General features: G+C 37.3%; 1 protein-coding gene across 1 annotated transcript in view; it reads left to right on the top strand.

Moving 5' to 3' along the window:
* The window catches only part of EMC10 (ER membrane protein complex subunit 10), a 113,080-nt gene that overhangs the window by 12,002 nt on the left and 77,090 nt on the right, over positions 1-23,988 (top strand). Inside the window, exon 2 of the mRNA XM_090386097.1 lies at positions 3,758-3,812. Within this exon, the coding sequence (XP_090242223.1) occupies positions 3,758-3,812 (55 nt within the window). The remainder of the gene's footprint in view (positions 1-3,757; positions 3,813-23,988) is intronic.

The raw sequence follows: 23,988 nt of genomic DNA, 5'->3' as shown, positions 1-23,988 counted from the left end.
CAGCGGAACAACCTTTCTAGTATCAGTTAAGTGTACAAACTGTAGCAAGAATGGGGGGAAAAAGAGTGATATAACAGAGTTTGAACGTGGCATGGTAGTAGGTGCAAGATGTGCTGGACAAAGCATCTCTGAAACGACAGTTTCATGCACCACAGTTTCAAGGGTGTATCGAGAATGGTGCAACGAACAGTACACATCCTCTCAGCGGCACTGCTGGAAGAAAATTGCTCGTTGATGAGAGAGGTCAGAGGAGGATGGCTAGAATTCTGCAAGCAAACAGATGGGCAGTGTTTGTTTACAGAATACGTCTGTTTACGTCAGAATACAAGCTTGGTGCACATAACAAAATATCGCAACAGACCACTAGTCGCACTTTATCGTGAATGGGCTACAACAGCCGACGGCCACATCACGTACCTTTGTTATCAATGAAGAACAAGAGAGCATGCCTCCTGTGGGCACAGCAACACCAGCAATGGACTATTGAGGATTGGAAAACAGTTGCTTGGTCTGACGAGTTGAAGTTCCTGGTGCATCATGATGATGGTAGGCTCAGCATTTGGTGAAAACAACATGAATCCATGGACCTGTGATGTCTGACGACTACTGCTCAAGGTGGTGGGGACAGTGTTATAGAATAATAGAATTAGTTATTATTGTTCAAACAATCCAACAGAAATTGGCTCATGCATATATTAACATTTTATGAACCCTAAATCACTGTACAAAAGCAAAGCAAAGCCAAAAAAAAAAAAATTCTATTAGTATTAAACCAAATTATTCTATTAGTATTAAACTACTCATACCTTCAATGCCTGCTTTGCTGAACACTGACGGATGACGCGTGGCAGAATTGTTGACAATGCAAGCTTAATTTCTTCATCAGTGGATCTTATTCTCTCCCTGTGTGATGTTTTAATTTTAGGCGAGGTCGAAAAGCCCAGTTCACACATATATAGTTGAAAATAGTAATAACACATTAATTGTCATCTCGGAGCTAGCCGGGTATTATTTCCTTTTTGACAACCAAAATGTGACCAACTGCACTTCATGCTGTTTTAATCACAATGTTCTACCTTCAGATCTGTTAGTTACTCTTGTTTTGTTAGTTTTCTTGATTTGCCCCAGGCAGACATATCCTGCTCCTGTTCCACCTATCCTTTTTGCACAATATATTCCCCATTTCCCTGACAGTAGAGTCACTGACAACAACTAGCCATAACTGAGTGATCAGGTGCATTTGTTGTGGATGCAAAATATCTTCATTGAAGATATTTTGCATCCACAACTAATGGATCACGAACCTAGTCAAAATCTTCAATGCTCTCTCCAAAATAACCCTTGAACTTCTGCTGCAAGTTATCTAAATATTCTTTAATGGAGTCCATCACCACTTTATTGCTAGCAGTAAGTGGCCATGGTTGGGAACATTTCAAATGATCCATTTGCAATGTGTTGTATCCACAAATCCAGCTTGTTCTGAAAGCCTTGAATCTTATCCATACTCATAAAAAGATTTTTGTTCTTGCCTTGCATTTTTCAGTTCAGCTCATTCAAGTGAACGAAAATATCGGAAAAATATGCCAACTTAGTCACCCATTTATCATCTGCAAATAACTCTGCATGCTCGTGCACGTCAACTGTTAAAAATGTCTGTACCTCCTTAAGCTCAAAAAGGCCCATTAACACTTTACCACGTAACAACCACCATACTTCTGTATGCAGCAAGAATGTGGTTTGTTCAGATCCCACTTCCTGACACAAAATGGAAAAAGCTGTGAATTGAGGGGCTGTGATTTGATGAAGTTAATGACTTTTACTACTTTGTCCAGCACAACTTTCAGAGCAGATGGCAAAGACTTGGCAACAATGGCGAATGGCTTCATGGTGAATAAGACAGTGGTCACATCGTATGTGAGGATTCACTTCGCGCACTTTGGCTACAAAGCCTTTCATTCGACCTGTCACTGAAGTGGCTCTGTTTGTGCAAACACTAACACAATCCTTCCAATTTAATTTATTTTGCAGCATATATTCATTAGTAACGTGAAATATTTCTTCACCAGTGGCTCGCTCAGGTAGTACTTTGCAAAAAAAGAAATTTGTTGCAATTACATCTCCATCAGTGAACTGATTTTCTCCTTCATAATGTCTTCAATATCACTGGACATATCACTGACTGATTGTGTCAGCTGAGAGTGGAATTTTTGAAATTTCATTACCAGATTCTGGGCCCAGGACTATTTTCATAATCTTTTTACAAGCTGGCATTAACAAAGTTTTGGCTGTTGTGTGTATGTAGCCTTTATGATAAGTTTGCCTACTTTATTGCTAGCTTTGTGTACTTTTTCCAAAAAATGTACCAACGAAGTCATGATTGTTGCCTGTTTTTTGTTTTGTTACAACAACCGTCAAAAATAATTGATATCTTTGCATGCCAGAGAAGAATGTTTTGTTGAGAAATGCTGCTTCAGTTTACCAGGAACCATTCTGAAAAACTCAGCATTGCTGAGTTTTTCTCCGCACACAAGATGAATTGGGCATCTTTTTTCACCACACCAGAAAAAAACCAAAAGAAATAATTATCACTATACTGTCTGCACACTAATTTGATTCTTTTTTGGGGGGCTCGTCACTTTCAACACTTGCACTTGTGGATGGAATACTCCTTACGAGGAACTTGTCCATCATTAAAAAAAGAAAATAGTAAAATCAACAATGTTATGGCTCGCGATCACAGTTTTCTGACTATTTCAGAGCACAGCTGTGAGGAAACTGAAAGTAATAGATATGGGACCAGTACTCTCCGAACAGAGGACGGGGCACATCTATCGCTTTAAAATATAGTCTTATAACAAAGGGTGGGTGCATCAGCACATGAACAATGTAATAAAGTTGAAGTTGCACAGACAAACAGGGACAAATATTAAAACAAGCAAATAAAATAATAAAAGATGGGGGATGTTTTGCTAATCCTTACACTTTTAAGTAACAGCACGTATGGATCTAACTTTAACAAGTGGCATCTTATTTCAGTCAGCACAGCGACAAGACTAGAAATATTGGAAGGGCAAACACACAAATAACTTTAGAAATCAACTGTTGTATACTCACACAAAAAATTATTTACTGTCCCACATGTACAACCTTGTATTTCGGTAAAAACACTGTATTGTGAAATATAACAATGAGTAGCATTACAAACATGTATAAAAACTATAATTGGGAGTAAATAATGCACAGTTAATTTTTACAATAGGTAAAAGTTCTCAGTTGTCAATTTATAATCATGATACGTATAGTATTATTTATAGGTATACAGCTTCAGCAAATTTTGTGGCACACTGGTTGCGGAACACTGGCCTAATGAATGACGTTAGACTACCTATTGTTCTTATTCCTTACTGTAATTGAAGTGTTTAAGCCTTCAAAAGGGTAGAGTAAACTAAATGCTAATAATATTACACTTCCTGAGAGATGAGCAAGTGGTTAAATGTTTTTCTATGCTAGGTTGAGTAAGTTTTCTTTCTTGCATTATTTTGCTAGTACTAATACTAAAATGTAATATGATAGTTCAAAAATTTTGATAATTGTAAACTGATATCTTTTTCAGCTAAACAAGTGTTAAACAACACATATCAGTGGGGTTTACCTCTTATTGTAGACCCCACTGATATGTGTTGTCTGACACTTCCCCTCTCTTTTTCCCAGACTTATTTATTTAGAATGAAACATATATTTTTTCTATTTCATTTAGAATGAAGATATTGATGGGCAGCTTACATTTTATGTATTCAATTCAGTTGAATCTGGTAATTATTGATTTAGCTATTTTATTTTGTATTAAAGATTGAATATGAATTTTATGTAGAATTAATAATCCGTTTTGTTTCTGTTTAATTGGAATCTGCAGTAATATGTGTCTAGCATCATATTGTCAGCGAAACTAGAAAATGATTAGTTCTCTTAAAAGTTTCAGTAATTCAGTAGATCTGAGCTGTTGTAAAAAAGGAGCAAAGATGGAAGTGATACATCTCCCAATCACAAGAGACTGTTTCTCTGAATAGAATGGGTAGTATACAGTTTTGTACAATAGTAAAATTATACTTGCCTTGAGATAACACAACTTATACACTGCAGGTGTATTCCAAAAATCCAAATTCCACATAAAAAACATTACCGTGGACCTCCGCTTTATGATTGGTTCACTGTATGATCAAATCACTTTACGATTGACTCTCCAGGATAAAATACCGTTCACTATACGATATGTAGTAAGCGCTGGTCATTGTGATCATGTTTGCAACTTGAATTTTAAATCTATTAAATGGCGATTCTAATAAGCAAAAATAGGAGGAATATTATCAACAGGCTATAAAAGTAAATGTATAAAGTACAAATTTACAATTTATTAGCTTACTAATTAACAAAATTAAATGATATGCGAAAATTGGAAGAATATTTTCTACAGATTAGCAAAATAAAAATAATTTATGCTTTCATACTACTCAAGATTTCTAAGAGGTACAAGCTAATGGTTATAATGATTTATGCACCAACATCGAGCCATGATGATGAAGAGGTTGAAGAAATGTACACCGAAATTGAGTCTTCTAGATGAGCAGAAAACCCACTACACTATTATTATGGGGGACTTCAATGCTAAGGTTGGAAAAAGACAAAACAGCGCAGAAAGGGGAACTATAGGAAATTTTGGAATTGGCGAAAGAAATGAAAGAGGCGAAAGACTTGTGGAATTTGCAGAATCTCGAGGAATGTCGGTAATGAACACTTTTTTCAAGAAAAGGGTGAACAAAAAGTGGACCTGGAAGAGTCCAAATGGATTAACAACTAATGAAATGGACTTCATCCTCACAGAAGATATATTGTGAAGGGTGTTATCATCCTGAATAAGGTAAATATTGGAAGTGATCACGGAATGGTAAGATGTACACTTGATATAGATGTAGGAAAGAAAAGGAAAAAACTGACTCGAGTAAATGATACAAAGGTCTTTGTGATAACAGAAGAGGAGAAAAAGCAGTATGTACTGGAACTTAAGAACAAGTTTGAGCTTCTGCAGACTGCTTAGGACCAAGATATTGATGAGGAATATTACAACTTTCTGAAAGTGATAAAGCCCAAGAAACCTATGGATAAAAAGAAATCCAAAGAAGAAAAAATAAAAATTAGTCAAACACTTGACGTGATGAACCGAAGACTACAAATGAGAGCAAGATAAACACTGACAAGGAGAAAATTGAGTATACTGAGTTATGCAAAGCCATTAGAAAGACTCAGAGGACATGAGATTTAACACAAGAAAAGTAGAACAAGCATTAAGGGAAAACAAAGGATTTAAATCAGCAGCCATGAGCAGTAATACAGAAATACAAATGATACTGAAACTGAAGAACAGCAATGGTGTACTTATAAACAACAGAGAAGGCATAATTCAAATAGCAGAAGACTACTATAGAGAATTATACAAGGAGCAAGGGAACGATGCCAGCAGTGGGGAAGATGGATTCAAATTAGTAACACATGCGACATACCTGATATTCTTCCTGATGAGGTAGAACATGCATTGAAGAAAATGAAGAATCGGAAAGCCCCGGGAGAAGATGAAGTTACTGTAGAGTTGTTAAAATTGGGAGGAAGAGACATAACACAAAAACTGGCAAGGCTCTTCACAAAATGCGTTAGAAAAGGTGTGACGCCTAAGCAGTGGAATAATGCAATCATAGTTTTGCTGCATAAGAAAGGAGATAAATTGGAAATTATAGATCAATTGGCTTGTTATTCCACATCTACAAGTTGTTCACAAGGGTCATTACTAACAGATTAGAAAGAATACTTGATGAGAATCAACCGAAAGAGCAAGCTGGCTTTAGGACAGGATTCTCAACTATGGATCACCTTCACGTAATATCACAGCTAATGGAGAAAGCAAATGAATATAAAACACCATTATGCCTGGCATTTGTGGATTATGAAAAGGCATTTGACTCCATACAGCATAAGGCAATGTTTTGGGCACTGGAAAGACAAGGCATAGATACCCCACATATTATGATTTTGAAGAAAATATATGAGAATGCTACCTCCTTTATTAGACTAGGCAAAGACAGTAGGAAATTTAAAATCGAGAAAGGAGTTCGACAAGGAGACACAATATCTCCGAAGCTATTACTGCTACCCTTGAGGAAGCTTTCAGAAGATTAGACTGGTCGCAGAAAGTTGCTGGAGAGGCCTTCATCCTGCAGTGGATTGAAAATGGCTGATGATGATGACATAGCTTAATTAATACTGTAATACAGCAGGCCCCCGTTATAACGCGGTTCGCTTTACGCTGATTCGCTATAACGCTGTTCTTATATTATAACCCGTATCTGACTATAACGCTGTCACAGATCACTATAACGCTCTTTTACAGATTACATTTTTGACATATTTAACGAAATCGTTTCATTTGATGGAGTCGATAGCTTGAAAATGAATAGCAAAACAGCATTAAAACGTTTCCCACGCCGACTTGAGCAATTTTCCCACGCTCAGTGAAATTTTCTCTCACGCTAATTTAAGTACAGTCACTTGTTACGTAGTTCCGAGATCAACATTTTAAAAAATGATCAAATATATTGCTTGTAATATTTGCGTTATATGCATTTATCCGAAGTCTAGTCATCACTCAGTACAGTATTAGACATCGTGCGTAACGGACAGTTTACTTGAACATTGTATCATAATTAATTCAACCAACGCAGTTATATTTTCGAAGAGCTAATAATGACCGACAGGAATGAAAATGCAACAACGTTTGGGCGCAGTACGAAGACTATAAATGTAAGAAAAAGACTGAATTTGAAAATTAAATTAGACGTTTTGAAGCGAATCGATTCCGGTCAACGACAAGCGGATGTGTGCCATAATTTAGGACTCGCAAATTTAACTGTAAGAACAGTTATGAAAAAATAAAGAATTAATTTTAGCAGCGGGAAAGATAGCTGTTCCACTGCAAGCAACTAGGACTAGACCGGCTATTAGGATTGAAATGGAAAGACTAATTTTTTTGAAGATAATATTCCAATGCAGAATTCAGTTAAATTAAATATTAAAAAAGAGAGAGAGAGAGAGAGAGAGAAAGAGATTAGCCAATACGATGATCTGAAGAAAACTCGCCTAAAAAAAAATGTGGAACCATTTAAAACTGGTAGAATAGATTTAAAATCCCGGGAGAAGCCGCTAGTGCAGATTAAGGAGCCGAAACTTTCAAAAAAGAACTTGTTAAAATTATTGAAGAGGGGTATTATGTGTTATACTTCTCAACAAGTTTTTAACATAGATGAAGCAGGACTTTTGTGGAAACGAATGCCTAAAAGAAGTTTCATATTGAAAGAACAAAAAACATGCCAAGTTTCAAAGCGGCGAAGGATCGGTTGACTTTATTGTTGGGTGGTAACGCTGCGGGCCATTTAAAATTAATACCCCTTTTAGGTTATTTGGAAGAGGGCCAAAGTTCAACTCAAAATCCACACATTTTTCATGATTAAATTCATCCATTAAATTAAATCAATTAAATTCATTATTTTAATTGGAATTTTGTTTACTTTTGAGACGCAAGTAGTTACCACATAATTATACGTATGTAATGCAGAATATTTTATATGGGCAAATATTTGAATATTAAATATTTTGACCGACATTTGTGCATCTTTTCATTAACGTTTATTATTGATTAGGAAATATCCTGTGGCACCGACCGCAGCTCACAAATACATATGTTACCTTATGGGAAAGCGGCGCTCGCTTAGCGCAGATTCACTTAGCGCTCTGTTTTTCCGGAACGAATGATCAGCGTTAAGCGGGGGTCACCTGTATATACATACTAACTTATTGATATTTTTGGTCACTGACTCTTTTTTTTTTTTTTTTTTGGTTGTAAAATTTAAAACAGTAAAAAAGATAAGCAATCAATAACAAAGAACCTGCATGCACAAATTGCAACCAACACGATACATGCAAGTGAAATACGGCACCTCCGTAGCCAAGTGGGCAAGAGCAGCAGTGCGTAGCACACACTTCTTGATTAGACTGGGGTTCGAGCCTGTGACTACCAAGTATGGAAGATGCGGAAAGGTCAGGGAATAACCACCGCATATCCCCGGAGCAATATGGCCTTAGTTGCTAATGCTCCTAAAAACCAAATAACAAACAAAACAGCAAGTGAAATATGGAGTGACAAGATTACAAACCTTAAAAAATAGGAATGAAGAGATGATTCTGAAAATTTATTTATGTTTTTTATATGATTGAAGATTTCATGGAAGGGGAAACACATTTCACCATAATGATGTAAAAACCCACAGAATTCCAGCTATTGGTATTATCGCAAATGCAATAAAGAGATTGAGTTTACTATCTATTGTTTATAATAGAATGCACTAACAGAAAAGCCCAATAAACTGGAAACTGCAAATTGTTTTATGGTAGTGACCTCCAGAAATGTGCTTTAGAAAAATATCACAAAGAAGTTCAAAATTGATTCTTATAACCGAACATGTGATAATGATGAAAGTGAAGTGCATTTGAATTGTTTTTTTTTTTCTTTTTTTTTTTTTTTTTTTTAATTTGATTCTATAAAGTGGCTGATTGTAATATCCATTGATCATGCTAACTGGCACCTACTTATTTCACTTTATGGTGGGCTTACGATTGTCTTTGACCAGATCACTTGGTCCTTCCTCTCAGCCAGTAGCAGTGTTTGTAAACATGTTGGCTGCATCTTTTGTTTTTGCATCCTTTTAGATGAAGTTTTTTTTGTGTGTTGTGCTTATTTGACATAAATTTACTGTATTGAATTCATGTACGTACAACATTGTATAAAAGAAAAGAGATAAATTGCTTAGTTATATAGCAAAAATTTCAACTTCTGAGGTCTTGGAATGAATTACCAAAAAACAATGTTATTGGGTTCACATTACAACATTTTCATTCTCTGGAGTGGATTAATATTGTAAAGCAGGGGTCCACTGTATTTTTTCCTAGTTACAACAGTGTGAAAGAGCAGGCTGCTCTTTCAACTTTCTATATTGATTGTTTTATAAGCTTTTATGGTTCACTGACTGCAGTGATGTACCAGTTCTTATAGTAGTAGAAGTAGACAGATTACATATTTTGTGTGTTCACAGGCTGTTTTTCTTGTTGTGTTTGGCCGAAAAACCCAGATTAATTTGCAGAGAAAACCTCTAATACTTCTAATTGGGATCAAGTAACTACAGCTTCAAATAAAGAAACCTTTTAAGAATTTCTTCAGTCACTGGCAAGGTTTGAACCCAGACATGTTCAAATGAGTGACAAATTTGCTATACTGTCATGGAGGACTCCATTTTCTAACTTGAGTGTGTACAGGGTGTGCAAAACAATCCAACAAAATTTATATATCCTAACTTTTAAAATTTACCCATTAATTATACAGAAAATGTTTGTCGTTTATGGTTTTACTTGAAAACTTACTTTTTTTAATTTATTAATTTTAATTGCATTGTGCTTTTCAAATGCAAATACACAGGAACCATGATTTTACTTAAATTAAAAGGTAAACTGCAGCAATTACAATCCACAGCAGGATGAAAGCCTCCTCAACGATCCATGTTGAGGGAAGTGGACCATAATCTGCCACACTGGTCCAGTGTGGTTTGGCAGATCGACTGTATTTAGCAGTCAGCGCTTGAATCCCGGTCTTCAAAGAGTGTGTGTGTGCTACTGCACTCCCGCTCATAACCACTCGGCTGTGGAGGCCTTATATGCTATATTTCCTGTAATTACAATTACCCCTGTGATCATGGTATAGATTATCTGGTTGGAAATTATCCATGCATGTTTTTGTTTAAAATTTGTTTTTATTTTAATTTTCATTACTTAAAGAATTTATTGAAGACTTGCAAAACAGTATATTGTATATAAACTGAACCTGAGCTTTTATTTCTTAGTGGTGCATCCGTAGCCAGGTGGGTAGGAGCAGCAGTGCGTAGCACATGCTTCTTGATTAGACCGAGGTTCGAGCCCATGACCACCAAATACGGAGGATGCAGAAAGGTCAGGGAATGACCACCCCATATTTCCGGAGCAATATGGCCTTAGTTGCTAATGCTCTTAAAAAAAAAACAAAAAAAATACCAAATTTCTTGGTAAAATAGAAAAATGTGGCAAAAACATGCTTCAGAAACTTTATTTCCTGTTATATATTTATTCGACAGTTGTTTTTGTTTCTGTGCATACATGTCCATCAAATTATAGTTCAATAACAATCAACCGTTCTTTTTACAGTAGAAGCCTTCTTATCTGATGTGATCAGGAGTAGTAGTTGGTCAGTTAATTGGAAAACAAATTGTTAAAGCAAAAAATCATAAAAAAAGCATACATACATAACCTCAGAGTTTTATTTTCACTTAAAACATATACATGTACATCCATTTATATAAAATCAGTAATTTTCATCATCTATCCTGCAACCAGCCTTTTGTAATTTAAATTTATGTCCCTGTATATGTTTTGTCTGAGTAGCCAAGTGATCAGGAGCGAGGTCAGGAGTGGACCGGGGTTCAAGCCCGTGGCTACTAAATACGATAAATGCAGTATTTATATTGATGATTTATTGTAAACTCTTCTGACTTGGTTGTCGTGCCGGAGTATAAATAGAAAATTTTTAGGCCAGACGTAGCCCAGGGGTCAGGAGCAAGAGTGCATAGTATGTGTTTCTTGAGTGGACTGGGAGTTCAAGCCTGTGACTACTAAATATGATAAATATTTGTATTGACGATTTATCGTGAACTCTACTGACTTGGTTGTTGTGCCGGAGTATAAACAGAAAATTTATTTTAAGCCTGACGTAGCCCAGTGGTTAGGAGCGAGAGTGCATAGCACACGTTCTTTGAGTGGACCGGGGTTCAAGCCCGTGACTACTAAATACGATAAATATTTGTATTGACGATTTATTGTAAACTCTACTGACTTGGTTGTCGTGCCGGAGTATAAACAGAAAATTTATTTATTTATTTAAAATGCCATCCACATTTAATTTAGCTAATCCATTTAAGGTCCTTAAACACTTCAGTCTGTTCTCTTTGCAGGTGCCTAGATGATAGAATTTGCAGAACTAAAGTCTTTCTTGGTAAGGGTAGCCTTTTGTGTGTCTAATATTGCCACTCTTCTCTCTGCCTATTCCATCAAGTCTACTTCCTTCCTAAAATGAGCCTTACAAAACCACATCTTTTCTAAAATGAGGCATTGAAAAATAGCTGCACATACACATGCTTGTACACTATTGCTGGGAACATAGTAGGTAAATTTGAGAAATTTGAAGTATTAGGTCATCAAAAAAAAAGATGGACATTATAGGGATATCAAAACATGGTGCCATTCACACACACACAGGATGTGCAATTTGAATATGGAAAGTACAACATTTACAGGGAGGACAGGAGGTAAGGAGGAGTTCATGCTCTTGGTTAAAGAAGCACATAGAATATGAGGTAGTGTGCCTGGCAGACATAGGAGGATAGTGTAATTCAGAGTCAGTTTGACATGAGATAAGCACTGGAAAAAAAAATTTGGGGTAGGGATATAGGGGTGGACAAAATAATGGAAGCACCTGATATGGAAATAGTTTTTATAATGGCTGAAGATGTATTTATGAACATGCAGTGATGATTTTTTTTTTTTTTTTTTTTTTTGTTTCTTGCAGGTAGTAGCGTAAAGGAAAGACGATAAAAGCTGATGTGATATAAGCTTTATTTAGAGGTGATATAAAAAGGTATGTGAAGAAAATGACTAACCTGTCTGAATTCCAAAGAGGTCAAATTGTTGGCCTATATTTAGCAAGGGCATCAGTGATTTAAAACTGCCTATTTGTTTAATGTATCCAGAGCAACTGTGTTGAAAGTGATGTCTGTATTCAACAAGTATGAAAAAACAAAATCGAAGCTGACATTACTACTGCTTCGAGTCTCAGCAATCCAGTTTCTAACCAAACAGTTCAGTGAGAACTTCATAAAGTTGAAATTTATGGCATAGCTGCTATTGACAAGACACTTGTTACTAGTGGCAATGCTAAAAAGATGATGCAGTGACGCAAGGAACAAAAACTGGATAAATCCAAGTATATGATATCAAAATTATTTTTTGCATCCAGTTCCTTTGTGATCACATCATAGTATCTAATAAAATTGGTCAGACAAGACTTCCCCTTAACAAACCCATGCTGTATCTGAACTATAACTGAAGTCTTGTCTAGATGATCCTTCAGTGTTTCTTTAACTAGTGTCTCCATTATTTTCCCCAGAACAGAAGTTAAACTAACAGGTCTGTAATTGCTTGTGTCACCTGGTGATCCTCCTTTATGAATTGGGGTTACATTTACACATCTGCAGCAAGGAAGCTCTCATAATTATGGCTAAGGGTTTGCTTACTTCCTTTGCTGCCTCCTTTAATATAACTGGATAGATCCCATCCATCCCAGGTATCTTCCTTATATTTATCTTCAACAATTTCTCCTCCACTTTGCTCTGAGTTATTACAAAATCATTTAGCTCACTGCCAGAGTTTGATACACCTCTGGCATTTCCCTCCCTCAATTACTCCTCATGTGTAAATATAGATGCAAAATACTCATTCAGTTTGTTTAGCTACCTGAGCAGGATCATCCACAGTTGAACCATCGATATCCACTGGACAAATTTGATTCATCCCCTTCCTTCTTCAGTTTACATAAATAAAGAACTATTTGCTGTTTTTCTTTACATCCTTTGCCAAATATTTCTTGTAATCAGCCTCTGTCTACCTAACTTCCTTTGTGACTTGATTACAGACCAGCTTATATCTAGCATAGCCTTCACTATCAACTGTTAATTTATATATATCCCATTCATTTTTCTTCTCTGCCACATGTCTCATTAGTTCATCTGACATCCATTTAGGCCCAAACCTTGAACAATATTTCTTAGTTGGTATGAAAAGTCTAGTAGCTTCCAAGATTAATTCTTTGAATGCTTTCCATTTAGAATTTGCTGTTTGTAACATCATCAGTTGGTCCCGCTGTATAGAATTTAAAAACTGCCTCAGATGACCATAGTCACCTTTACGAAAGCAAAAACCCTTCCCTTTACCCCTGATGGTAGTTACCTCTTTGAATAAATCCCACATCAGCACACTGTGATTACTGCCACCTAGTGGTTCCTTTATCTGCAGATTTTCAATGCATGAAGAATCACCACTGATAACCAGATCAAGAATATTTCTCCCTTTAGTTGCCTCCCGAACATGCTGCTATATAAAACAATCATCCAATAAATCCACAAAAGCCTTGCTGGTGTGTGTGTGATCAACCTACAAGTTCCAGTCAGTATCTGAGATATTAAATTCTCCCATTATAAGACAATCTGATTTACTGGCCTACTCTATTTCCCTGTACAGTTTATTATACTCATCATAGTCATTAGGCCTATAACACACTCCTACTCTCAATTTTGATTTCCCAGTGCTTATATCACACTAAACTGACTCGACACGGCACTGTCCAGCCATGTTGACTGACTACTTCCTTGGATTTTGTGTTTCTTAACTAATAGCATAACCTCTCCTCCCTCCCTGTCCTGTCTATCCATCCTGTACACATTGTGGATGCCTCCGTAGCCAGGTGGGAAGGAGCAGCAGTGCGTAGCACACGCTTCTTGATTAGAACTGGGTTCGAGCCTGTCACCACCAAATACGGAGGATGCGGAAAGGTCAGGGAATGACCACAGCATATCCCGGGGCAATATGACCTTAGTTGCTAATGCTCCTAAAAACCAAATAACAAACTAATAAACCTGTACACATTGCACTCCCCAAATTCCAATTCTGCATTTCTTATATCTGTGTGACACCATCTCTGTTATTCCAACAATATCTGCCTTTGATGTTTTGACAAACACCTCAAATTCATCAAATTTATTTACCAAACTCCTAGCATTGGTGTACATGCAAGTATACATGCACATGGTCCTATTTTTAGCTAATCTAACACAGCCAATGTATTTACTTGTTCTGCGATGACACACAGCAATCTCTGAAGTACCCCGCACCTTGTTTTTCAGGCTGCTGCTCATTCCAGTAGAAGTTGTGCAAGAATCACTTTCACCTCTGCCAGCGACTACTGTTAATCTATTAATCCATGTATCTCCCCAAGCTAGCAGTTTTCCGACCCATCTAACTCTGCCTCGATAGCATCAGCAAATATTCTTGCACCCTTTCTATTTAAGTGTATTCCACCTGTAGAAGCAGTCTCTCCTGTTAACAAGCACAGACCAGGCTGGAAAAAAATTCTACCCCTTGAGCTTTGCACAATCTTTCCAGGGCCGAATTGATCGACATGGCTTTCTTCATATACTCCCTCCTATCGTGACTGGGCAGAATTGCAGACATTTCAAATTCAACCCCAACTCACGGGGTTTTTTTTTTTTCAACATTAACCTGTACTTGTTAAGTAATTCCCCTGGTCTCCTACTCTTAATATCATTAGTGCTGACGTATACAACAATATCAACTTTTGTGCCCTTAAAAGATATCTGCTCTACAACATCATCAATCCCTAGCAGACATATTTTGGTCCTGTTCCACTTATCCTTTTTGCCCAATATATTCCTCGTTTCCTTGATAATAGAGTCTCCGACAATAACTAGTTCCTAATGCTTTCTTTATGGATTTTTCTATCACGGAATGAATATTATCCTCTTCATTTTGTTTACGTCCTGTAATTAGGAACTTGTGAGTTCCTAATTACAGGGCTTAATACTCAATGTGGATACATCGTGCATGTACATGGCAATAGTGATTTTATTCTTCTGTTGTCCACTTCAGTTATCTGAGTTGAAGGTAAACTCAAGGTCAGTACTGTTCACGGATCTGGCAGTATCTTCTAATTATTTGTAAACGCAAGTGTCTATTTCTGTGGCCCCTGGCTACTTTCACCCTCGTGCCAGAAGAAACACTGCACTTTATCACTTTTAAGTTCTGAAACCGTAAAATTGTAGCTGTTTAATTTGGATTTGTAATAGAATAAGGCAAGACTGCTTGAAGGTCATAACAAGTGACTATGCTTTATTTTACCCCCTTTTTTTTTTTTGTTGTTGTTTTCTTGGTTGTCCCAGAGTATAAACAGAAAATTTATTTTATTTAAAATATTCCTTTTCCCTTCCGCTTAATGTTTCCCCACTTTCTTCTTCTGTTATTAAATCTTGTTGATTCTTCATTCCGATTCCTTCTTTTTTTTATCTCCTTTTCCATTTGACTGAATGCACCTTTCCTTATCCACCTCTTTTTCTTCAGTTTCTTTCCCAGCCATTAAATCTTGTTGATCAAACATTCTGGTTCCTTCATCTTCTTCACCTTTTTTTTTTCCTTTGACTGTATTCACCTTTCTTCAACTAACTCTTTTACTTCAGTTTTTCAGTTATCAAATCTTGATGATCATTTGTTCCAGTTCCTTCTCTTAGTCATCTCGCCTTGACATTTTTTTTTTTTCCCTTTTTTATCTCGCTCAAGTTTTCTTTTCTTTTCCTTTTCCCTAGATTGATTCTCACGTTTACAGTCATTTCCCTTCAGTGCCACTTTCAGCATAAGCATTCCTCTTGAAATCATCATAAATCTGAAATAGCAAAATAATAGAAAGGTTTATATTTAACTCAGAATAAACCACTGGGGATTTACTTTATAGGCTGACTTTGTTTAAGAAAAGTGGTATGATTCAAAATAAAACTGTTGAGAATTTACTTACGGGCTGACTTCATTCAAGAAAAGTGACAGAACTAAAAAAAAAAACAGTGAAAAAAACATTGGCTGACTTTGTTCAAGAAAAGTGGCACAATTAAAAATAAAATCTTTGGGAAATTTACTTGAGGACTGACTTCATTCAAGAAAAGTGACACAACTCATAAAAGTAAGGTTAAGAAATATCAATGAGAGGAGTTTTTACTTTCCCTAGAAAGAGAAAAGTGGCACTTCTTGAGTTATGACTATTAAAAATACAAAAACTTACCTTGCCTGAGAAGACAGTCACAATTAAAAAAGTGTCATTTTACCAGCGTAACAAATACAGTCTTGTCTGTTACAACTCTGATGTGTCACCCTTCTACTGTTACCAGTGACGATACCTGCTTAGTAGAAAAGCAACACAGCTGCACTCTACTGGCTCAAAATTGGAGTTATAAATGTGTTGTTTTTCTGGGATGTAGAGATCAAGCTTGTGCATCCGCCTATTATATTAATTTGAATTTGACAATTTTTGGGTTGTGTCACTTTTCCATATGATGTGTGATATATGGGGTAGGATCAACAATGGTTTGAATAGGTCCAAGAATGGTCCAATATTCTTAAGACAGGTCAAGATTTATTTGAATCTATTCCATGTAGAATACATTCTGCTTTAAAAGCAAAGGGTGGCCCAAAAAGGATGGTTTAACATTGAAAAATTCAAGGTATACTAGTTATGGAAAGAGTGTCCCTAGAGTACCATACTAATTGTGTGGTGCCACAATTGGTATGGTACTGGAGAAGGAAAAAGACCTAGGAGCAATTATACAGTATGACATAAATTCCTCTTAGCAGTGCAGATAGCCTTCTATGTACAGCAGAAAAATTCCTGTATATCAGGAATTATTCCAACAGGGGCAATTTGTGATCATACTGTTGTATGAGGCATGGATTAGGCCACATCTTGAGTGCTATAAAATCTGCTGTTTCTTCAAAGGGGATGTCTTTCTGTACATTTTCTGCCAAGTGTGTGAGGAAATTAAGCACAAACTCAGCCTTTTGGTTGATGTTTATGAGAGCTTGAAGGAATTAAAATAGGGGACTCATCAGCTCTTAGCTGCCCACCTCAACACCAGAGCTTATACTCGTGCATCAAACAACATACCAGCAATCCCAAACGCATAAACACTGGTCCCACAGATGGTAGCTCTTGTTGGTGAATCTATTCTCAGGAAAACATACTGTACAAAAAAAAATAGGTGGAATAGGATCAGGATATGTCTGCAAGGGGAAATAATGATGTTATAGAGAAGGCATTAGTGGGCACAAAACATGATATTGATGCATACATTGGCACTAATGATATTAAGAATAGAAGATCTGAGGGTTTACTTAATAGGTATAAAGCAATGTTGTGAAAAATTCACAAGTTAGGATTAAATTTGAAAGTGTTTGCAATATTGCACAGATACAACAGGAGGGAGTATACAGTGAGAGCCTTGTCAATCAGTTTGGCCATTGAGAGACTATGCAAAGGTCATGGGGTAGAATTTTTTTTTCAGCTTTGTCTGTGCTTTTTAATGGGAGAGACTGTTTTTGCATGGATGTATACACTTAAATAGGAGGAGTGCAAGAATATTTGCTAATGCTGTTAATGCAGTGTTAGATGGCTTGCAAAACTGCTATCTTAAAGATACACTAATAATTTTGCAGCAGCCATAGACAGATCTGAAATTAATTCTTGTGCTGCTTCCTTGGAATACACTGCTACTACTGGGATATGCTGCAGCCAGGAAAACATGGTGTGGGGAATTCAAGGCCAGCTGATGACCCCTCATGGAACAAGCAATCACATGGGATGTGTTGGGTTACTAGGAGAAAAAACAGGTACACGTATACTTGGTTGTACACTAATGCTAGAAGCATATTAAATAAATTGAGAAATTTGAAGTATTGGTTAAGTCACGAAATATGTACATAATAAGAATATCAGGATTGTGCTACTAATATATAAGGTATGGAGAATACATTTTCAGGAAGGACACGAGGGCAAGAAAGCTATGCTCTTAGTTAAGAAGCATCTGGAATGTAAGGTAGTGCACCCAGGGTGAATAGTGTAATGTTGAGTGAGATTGGAAAGAGAAAAATGAGGGTAGAGGTATGTCATAGATGAATGTGATGGGTAATATGAAGAGCTATACAGACAAACAGAGTGGGAGTAAATTAGAATGCCTTATAATAGGGGATTTTTACTTTCCAGCTATCGATTAGAACTTGTTGGCTGGTCACTCACACAATAGCAGAACCTCTTTGAATTTTTCAGAAGACTGCTTTCGTTAGTATGTTAGAGAGGCAACAAAGTACAGCAGCACTCTTGATCTGATTATCAGCAGTGACTTTGTGTTAAGAATTTGCAGATTAAAAGAACTACTAGTTGGCAGTGACTGCAGTTTATTGATGTGGGATTTAAAGATACAACTACTGTGAGGGTAAATGGGGTGGGATTTTGCTTTCCTAAAGGTGATTACAATAGTCTTAGGTAGTTTTTAAATTCTTTTCAGCAGGACAAACTGATAATGTTACCAACTGCGTATTCTAAGTGGAAAGCAGTTAAGAAATTAATTGTAGAAGCTACTAGACTTTTTATACTAAGAGAGATTGTTCAAAGCTTATACCTAGATGGATGTCAGATGAACTGATGAAACCTGTGACAGAGAAGAAATATACATGGAATATGTATAAATTATCAAGGGATACAGAACCCTACAACAATTATAAGCTAGCTTTCAATCAGGTCGTGAAGGGGGGTTAGGCAAGATTATTAGTATTTAGTATTAGTAATGGCCGCATGGTGCAAGAAAGCCTATGGCTTATGCTGCACAAGCCAAAAAAAAAAAAAAAAAACGAATAAAACAATGAAAAAAAAAATTTAATAAAAGAAAAGGAAATTAAACCTATCATCCTATGCACTTCCCTGACCTGAAGGTACTATCCAGCTGACCTTTGAATTTCCCCAAACTGTCAGCCTCTACCACCTGTGTAGGGAACTTATTCCAGTAATTTATAACTCGCTGGCTAAAATAAAACTTCCTGCAGTCCAATCTAAACATTTCCCCCTGTAACTTGAATTTATGTCCCCTAGTTCTAGCATCATTTATAATCTTGAAAATTTCGTCTTCATTCATTTTATTGATGCCTCTCAGAGCCTTAAACACCTCAATCAAATCTCCTCTAAGGTGTCTAGTTTCCAAATTCTGCAACCCACATATTCAAAGTCTTTCTTCATAAGGACGCCCTTTTGCAGATCTCACCAGGCGAGTTACCCTTCTTTGTACCCTTTCAAGAAGCTCGATGTCTTTCTTTAGGTGCGGTCTCTATACTTGAACGCAGTATTCCAAGTGTGGTAGTTCGAGCCTATCTCCACTAAATACGGAGGGTGCGGAAAGGTCAGGAAATGACCACCGCATATTCCCGGAGCAATATGGCCTTAGTTGCTAATGCTCCTAAAAACCAAATAACAACAACCAAGTGTGGTCTAACAAAAGCCTTATATAATGGGATTATCATGTCCCTATCTCTACTTGCAAAAGTTCGATAGATCATCGATAGGACACCATGGGCCTTCCTTGCAACCTGTTTACAATGCTCAGAGAATTTCATGTCTGACTGTATTGTAACCCCCAAGTCTCTTTTCTCCAGTACTGAGTTTAGTTGAATTCCACCAAGTGAATAAGTTATTTTGGGATTACTGTTTCCCAGGTGTAATACCTTACACTTTGTTGGATTAAAGCATAGCTGCCATTTTTCTGACCATTCCTGAAGTCTATCTAGGTCTCTCTGAAGAAGCTTAGCTTGACAGTGATCATTAGCTAATCTACCAATTTTAACATCATCTGCAAATTTAGACATCACGCCCTCTATCCCTTCATCGATGTCGTTTATGAAAATTAAAAACAACAGTGGTCCTAATACTGATCATTGGGGAACCTCACTTACATCAACCCAATCTGAGGAATATACCATTTATCACAACCTTCTGCCTCCTGCCCTGAAGCCATCCTGCTATCCATCTAAGGATTTTCTCAGTGATTCCAACCTGTTCCAGCTTATAAAGCAACCGCTCATGTGGGACTGACTCAAAAGTTTTGCTGAAATCTAAATAAACAATGTCGAAATTATTCCCTAAATCCAGCTCATGAGTGACCCTTTCAAAATAGAAAACCAGATTTGTTAAACATGATTTTCCCTTTACAAAACCATGCTGAGTATCCTTGAGAATTTCAATTCGATCCAAATGATCCTGAAATCCACCCTTGATCATTGCCTCCATGATTTTCCCTACCACTAAAGTCAGACTGACAGGTCAATAATTTCCCACTTCACTCTTAGAGCCACCCTTATGAATGGGAGATACATTGGCACTTTTCCAATCCAAGGGAATCTCCCCAGAGGCTAGTGATGCTTGCATATTTAGCCTCAATGGTTCAATGCACTCACTTGTCGCCTTCCTTAAGATTATAGAGTATATTCCATCAACTCCAGGAGCCTTACTGGCCTGTAGGCTCGAAAGTTTTTTCATTAAATAATCTTGAGAAATTTCAATATCATTAATTACATATTTTTCAACTTCGCTCCCACAATTTCCCATTGCCACAAAAGGTTTTTCATTTGTAAATATCAATGCAAAATAACTGTTGAGTTCATCTGCAACGGCAGCTGGTGTATTTAATACTATCCCTTTTCCCTTACGTAAAGGTCCGATCTGGTTTGTCCCGCTCTTCTTGGCATTTATATATGTGAAGAATTCCGTATCCCCCCCCCCTTTGCTCTGTTTGCTAGTGATTTCTCATAAACTGCCTTTGCCTGTTGAACCTTTTCTGTGGCTCTATTACAGATAATTTTGTAGCTGTTATAGGCTTCAGTACTTTTTATTGCTCTGTAACCTTTCCATGCCACCTTTTTCTCCCCAAGTGATGTGGCAACTTCACTATTCATCCAACTTGGAACCCTCCTCGTGGAGTATTTTTTTAATGGTAATGCATTCAAGGCATCTGTGATTAATGTTTTAAAAGCATACCACAGTTCAATTGTATTCATTCTCTGTGCGATATCTACCCAGTTAATAGAGGCCATGTAGTACCTTAAGGCATCGTAATTTCCTTTTCTGAAATTAAAACCCATTCCTTTGCCTTTTACTACTGCTACCTCTCATCATCATCCACCGTAGAACTCCGTGATCACTTTCTGCTACTGGTTCCTCTACTGTCAGCCCTGTTATGTCATCTGATTCATGGGTGATGATGAGGTGTAGGATATTGTTTTCTCTAGTACTTTCCCTGACATGTTGATACAAATAACAGTCATCTAATTGATTTAAAAATTTTGTTCCCCATGTCGAGTTTCCTTCCCGTTTACTACAGTCAATTAGAGGCAAATTGAAATCGCCCATAATAAGACATTAACGCTTACTTGCACATTCCATTTGCATGTACAGGCTTTCGTCATAATCTTCACAATCACCTGGTCTGTAGATTACTCCTACTCGCATTATACCTTTGTTTCCAACTATCTCACACCATACAGATTCTATCCTAGTGTGAAACGTCTGAATCCAGGAAAGCTATCAACGCACTCAGACTGTTTCTGATAAGAAGCATTACCCCACCACCCCTTCTATCTACCCTATCCTTCCTAAATACATTATACAAGCCATACTGAAACTCATCCTCCCCAAATTCTGGGTGGCACCACATCTCTGTAACCCCTATTATGTCCGCGTTACTTGTTTTAACCAGCAGTTCGAATTCGCTCATTTTATTGATGACACTTATAACATTACTATATAAACAATTAAGACTTACTGTTCTTGTATATTTAACAACCCTAACACAACCCTTGAAGTTTTTTAGGCTCTCTTCCCTGGCATTAGCTACCTGCTCACTTGAAACATTTCTGCCCTCAGAACATGTAGATAATGTGTCCAGTTGGGGTAACAGATAAGAACTTTTGAGGTATGTGCAAGAGTTACTTTGACCAATATTATCAGATAAACGCGTGTCAGTATTACCCACATCCACCTAACTAGCAGTTTCCCTGAACCTTTAAGGTATCCTCAATAATACTGGCAATAACTTTTGCACCACCTTTGTTTAAGTGTATCCCGTCTCTACAAAACAAATTCCTTCTACCTACAAGTGTGGGCCATGCTGATAGAAATTTTCTCCCTAAAGTCTTGCAGAATCCTTCAAGTCTTGAGTTAATTCACAAGGCTTTTAACATATAATCCCTCCTATCGTGTCTGGGCAGAATTGCGACACATAGACATTGTGGCCTAGTTCGCAGCATTTCCTCAACATGGTCCTGTATTTTTCCAACAAATCGTCAGATCGTGTACGTTTAATGCCATTAGTCCCCACATGAATAATAATATTCTCTTTACCTCCCCTTAAAATCTGACAATCTATTGGTGACATCATTAATAGTTGCTCCCGGTAGACATACACTGGTTCTACTCCACCTATCCTTATTACAAAAAATATTTCCCGTTTCCCTGACAATGGAGTCTCCTAATAAAACAATGTCCTTTTTTAACCAGAGTAGTTTGCACTTGGTTTTTCTGTTTTGAGGCCTGAATCGGGTGTGCATCACATTGAGTCCTTGAGTCCCTGACGAGCTCCCAGATACATTATTCTCGAGGGCAAGCACCCGTTTTTTCAGGGACTCAAATTGTTCCATCAAAGCACCAAATTGTAATTTAAGATCGGTGCACTCCTTACATCGATTGCAAAGAAAAGAATCCCCAGGTGAGCTATGATTAGTCACCAGGTCGACCTTGGAAAACATTCCACAGGTTCCGCAACGGATTAAATCATGACTCACCCATAAATCGCCATTGGCTATTTCCGTGTGAGTCCGATACCCTGTGACGATGAGGCAGATTATGAGAAGTCTCTGGCAAAGAATGCAGAGAAAAGTACCAATGACTTGTTTATTTATGTTAACCAAAAAGAAAGGGATGAATCAATTACATTTTCCACCATTAACATATGGTGGAAAATGTAACTGATACATATGGCATAACTGTTAATGATGATATTTAATGGATGGGAATGCCAGACATTTATCAATTTCTAACACAGAACTAAATGATTTTGTGATAACTGAGAGATAAGTGTAAAAGAAATTGTCGAGGCTAAATGAAAAAAAGGTACCTGGATTTGATGGGACTTAGCATTAGCATTAGTAGAGGCATTTGATGCAAGAAAGCAAGCTTATGCAGCATCAGCCAAAAAAAAGGAAAAAGAAAACCACTACCACTTCACCCCTCTGTTCATTCGAAATACCTGTCCAGCTGAGCCTTAAACTTATTTAGGCTATCAACTTCCACCACAAGGGATGGAAGTCTGTTCCACCTACCAACCACCCGCTGGCTAAAGGCAAATTTCCGCACACCTATCCTACATCTGTCTTTCCTCAATTTGAATTTATGCCCTCTCAGGTGATTATTCTGAGCAAGGGGAAGAATCCTATCAGCATTGAGCATGCTCAAACCATTCAAGGCTTTATACACCTATCAGATCACCTCGCTGGTGCCTAGTCTCCAGACACTGTAATTTGCAAAACTTAAGCCTTTCTTCATAAGAGCACCCCTTTGTTCCATTCACTAATCTTGTTGCCTTTCTCTGTACTCGTTCCAGCAGCTCTACATCCTTCTTGAAATGAGGGCTCCAGACCTGTATATAGTACCCTAGGTGTGGCCTGACCATTGCCTTATACAAGGGAATAATCACCTTATCCCTGCTAGAAAAATTCATATATATCATTGACAATACACCATGAGCTACTCTTGCAGCCCGTTTGGACTGCTCAGAGAACTTCATATCTGCCTGCACAACCACCCCCCGGTCCCTTTCATTCTCTACCACTGTCAGTGTAGTACCACAGAGTTGATACGTTGCTCTTTCCCACATGTAGTACTTTACATTTGTCAATGTTAAACTTCATTTGCCACCTCTCAGCCCATCTGCTCAACCTTTCCAAATCCTGTTGCAGCAGCATAGTGTCAGTAGTGTCCTTGACAACCCTGCCAACCTTTGTATCGTCTGCAAACTTGGACATTAAGCTTGATATACCATCATCAATATCATTTATAAATACTGAAAACAATAATGGACCCAACACTGGACCCTGAGAGACTCC

Source organism: Mastigoproctus giganteus, chromosome 12, assembly GCF_048544385.1.
Source record: "Mastigoproctus giganteus isolate SK-2022 chromosome 12, ASM4854438v1, whole genome shotgun sequence".
NCBI lineage: Eukaryota > Metazoa > Arthropoda > Arachnida > Uropygi > Thelyphonidae > Mastigoproctus > Mastigoproctus giganteus.
The sequence above is the reverse complement of the archived record's forward strand: the minus strand, read 5'-3'. Positions and strand labels throughout refer to the sequence as shown.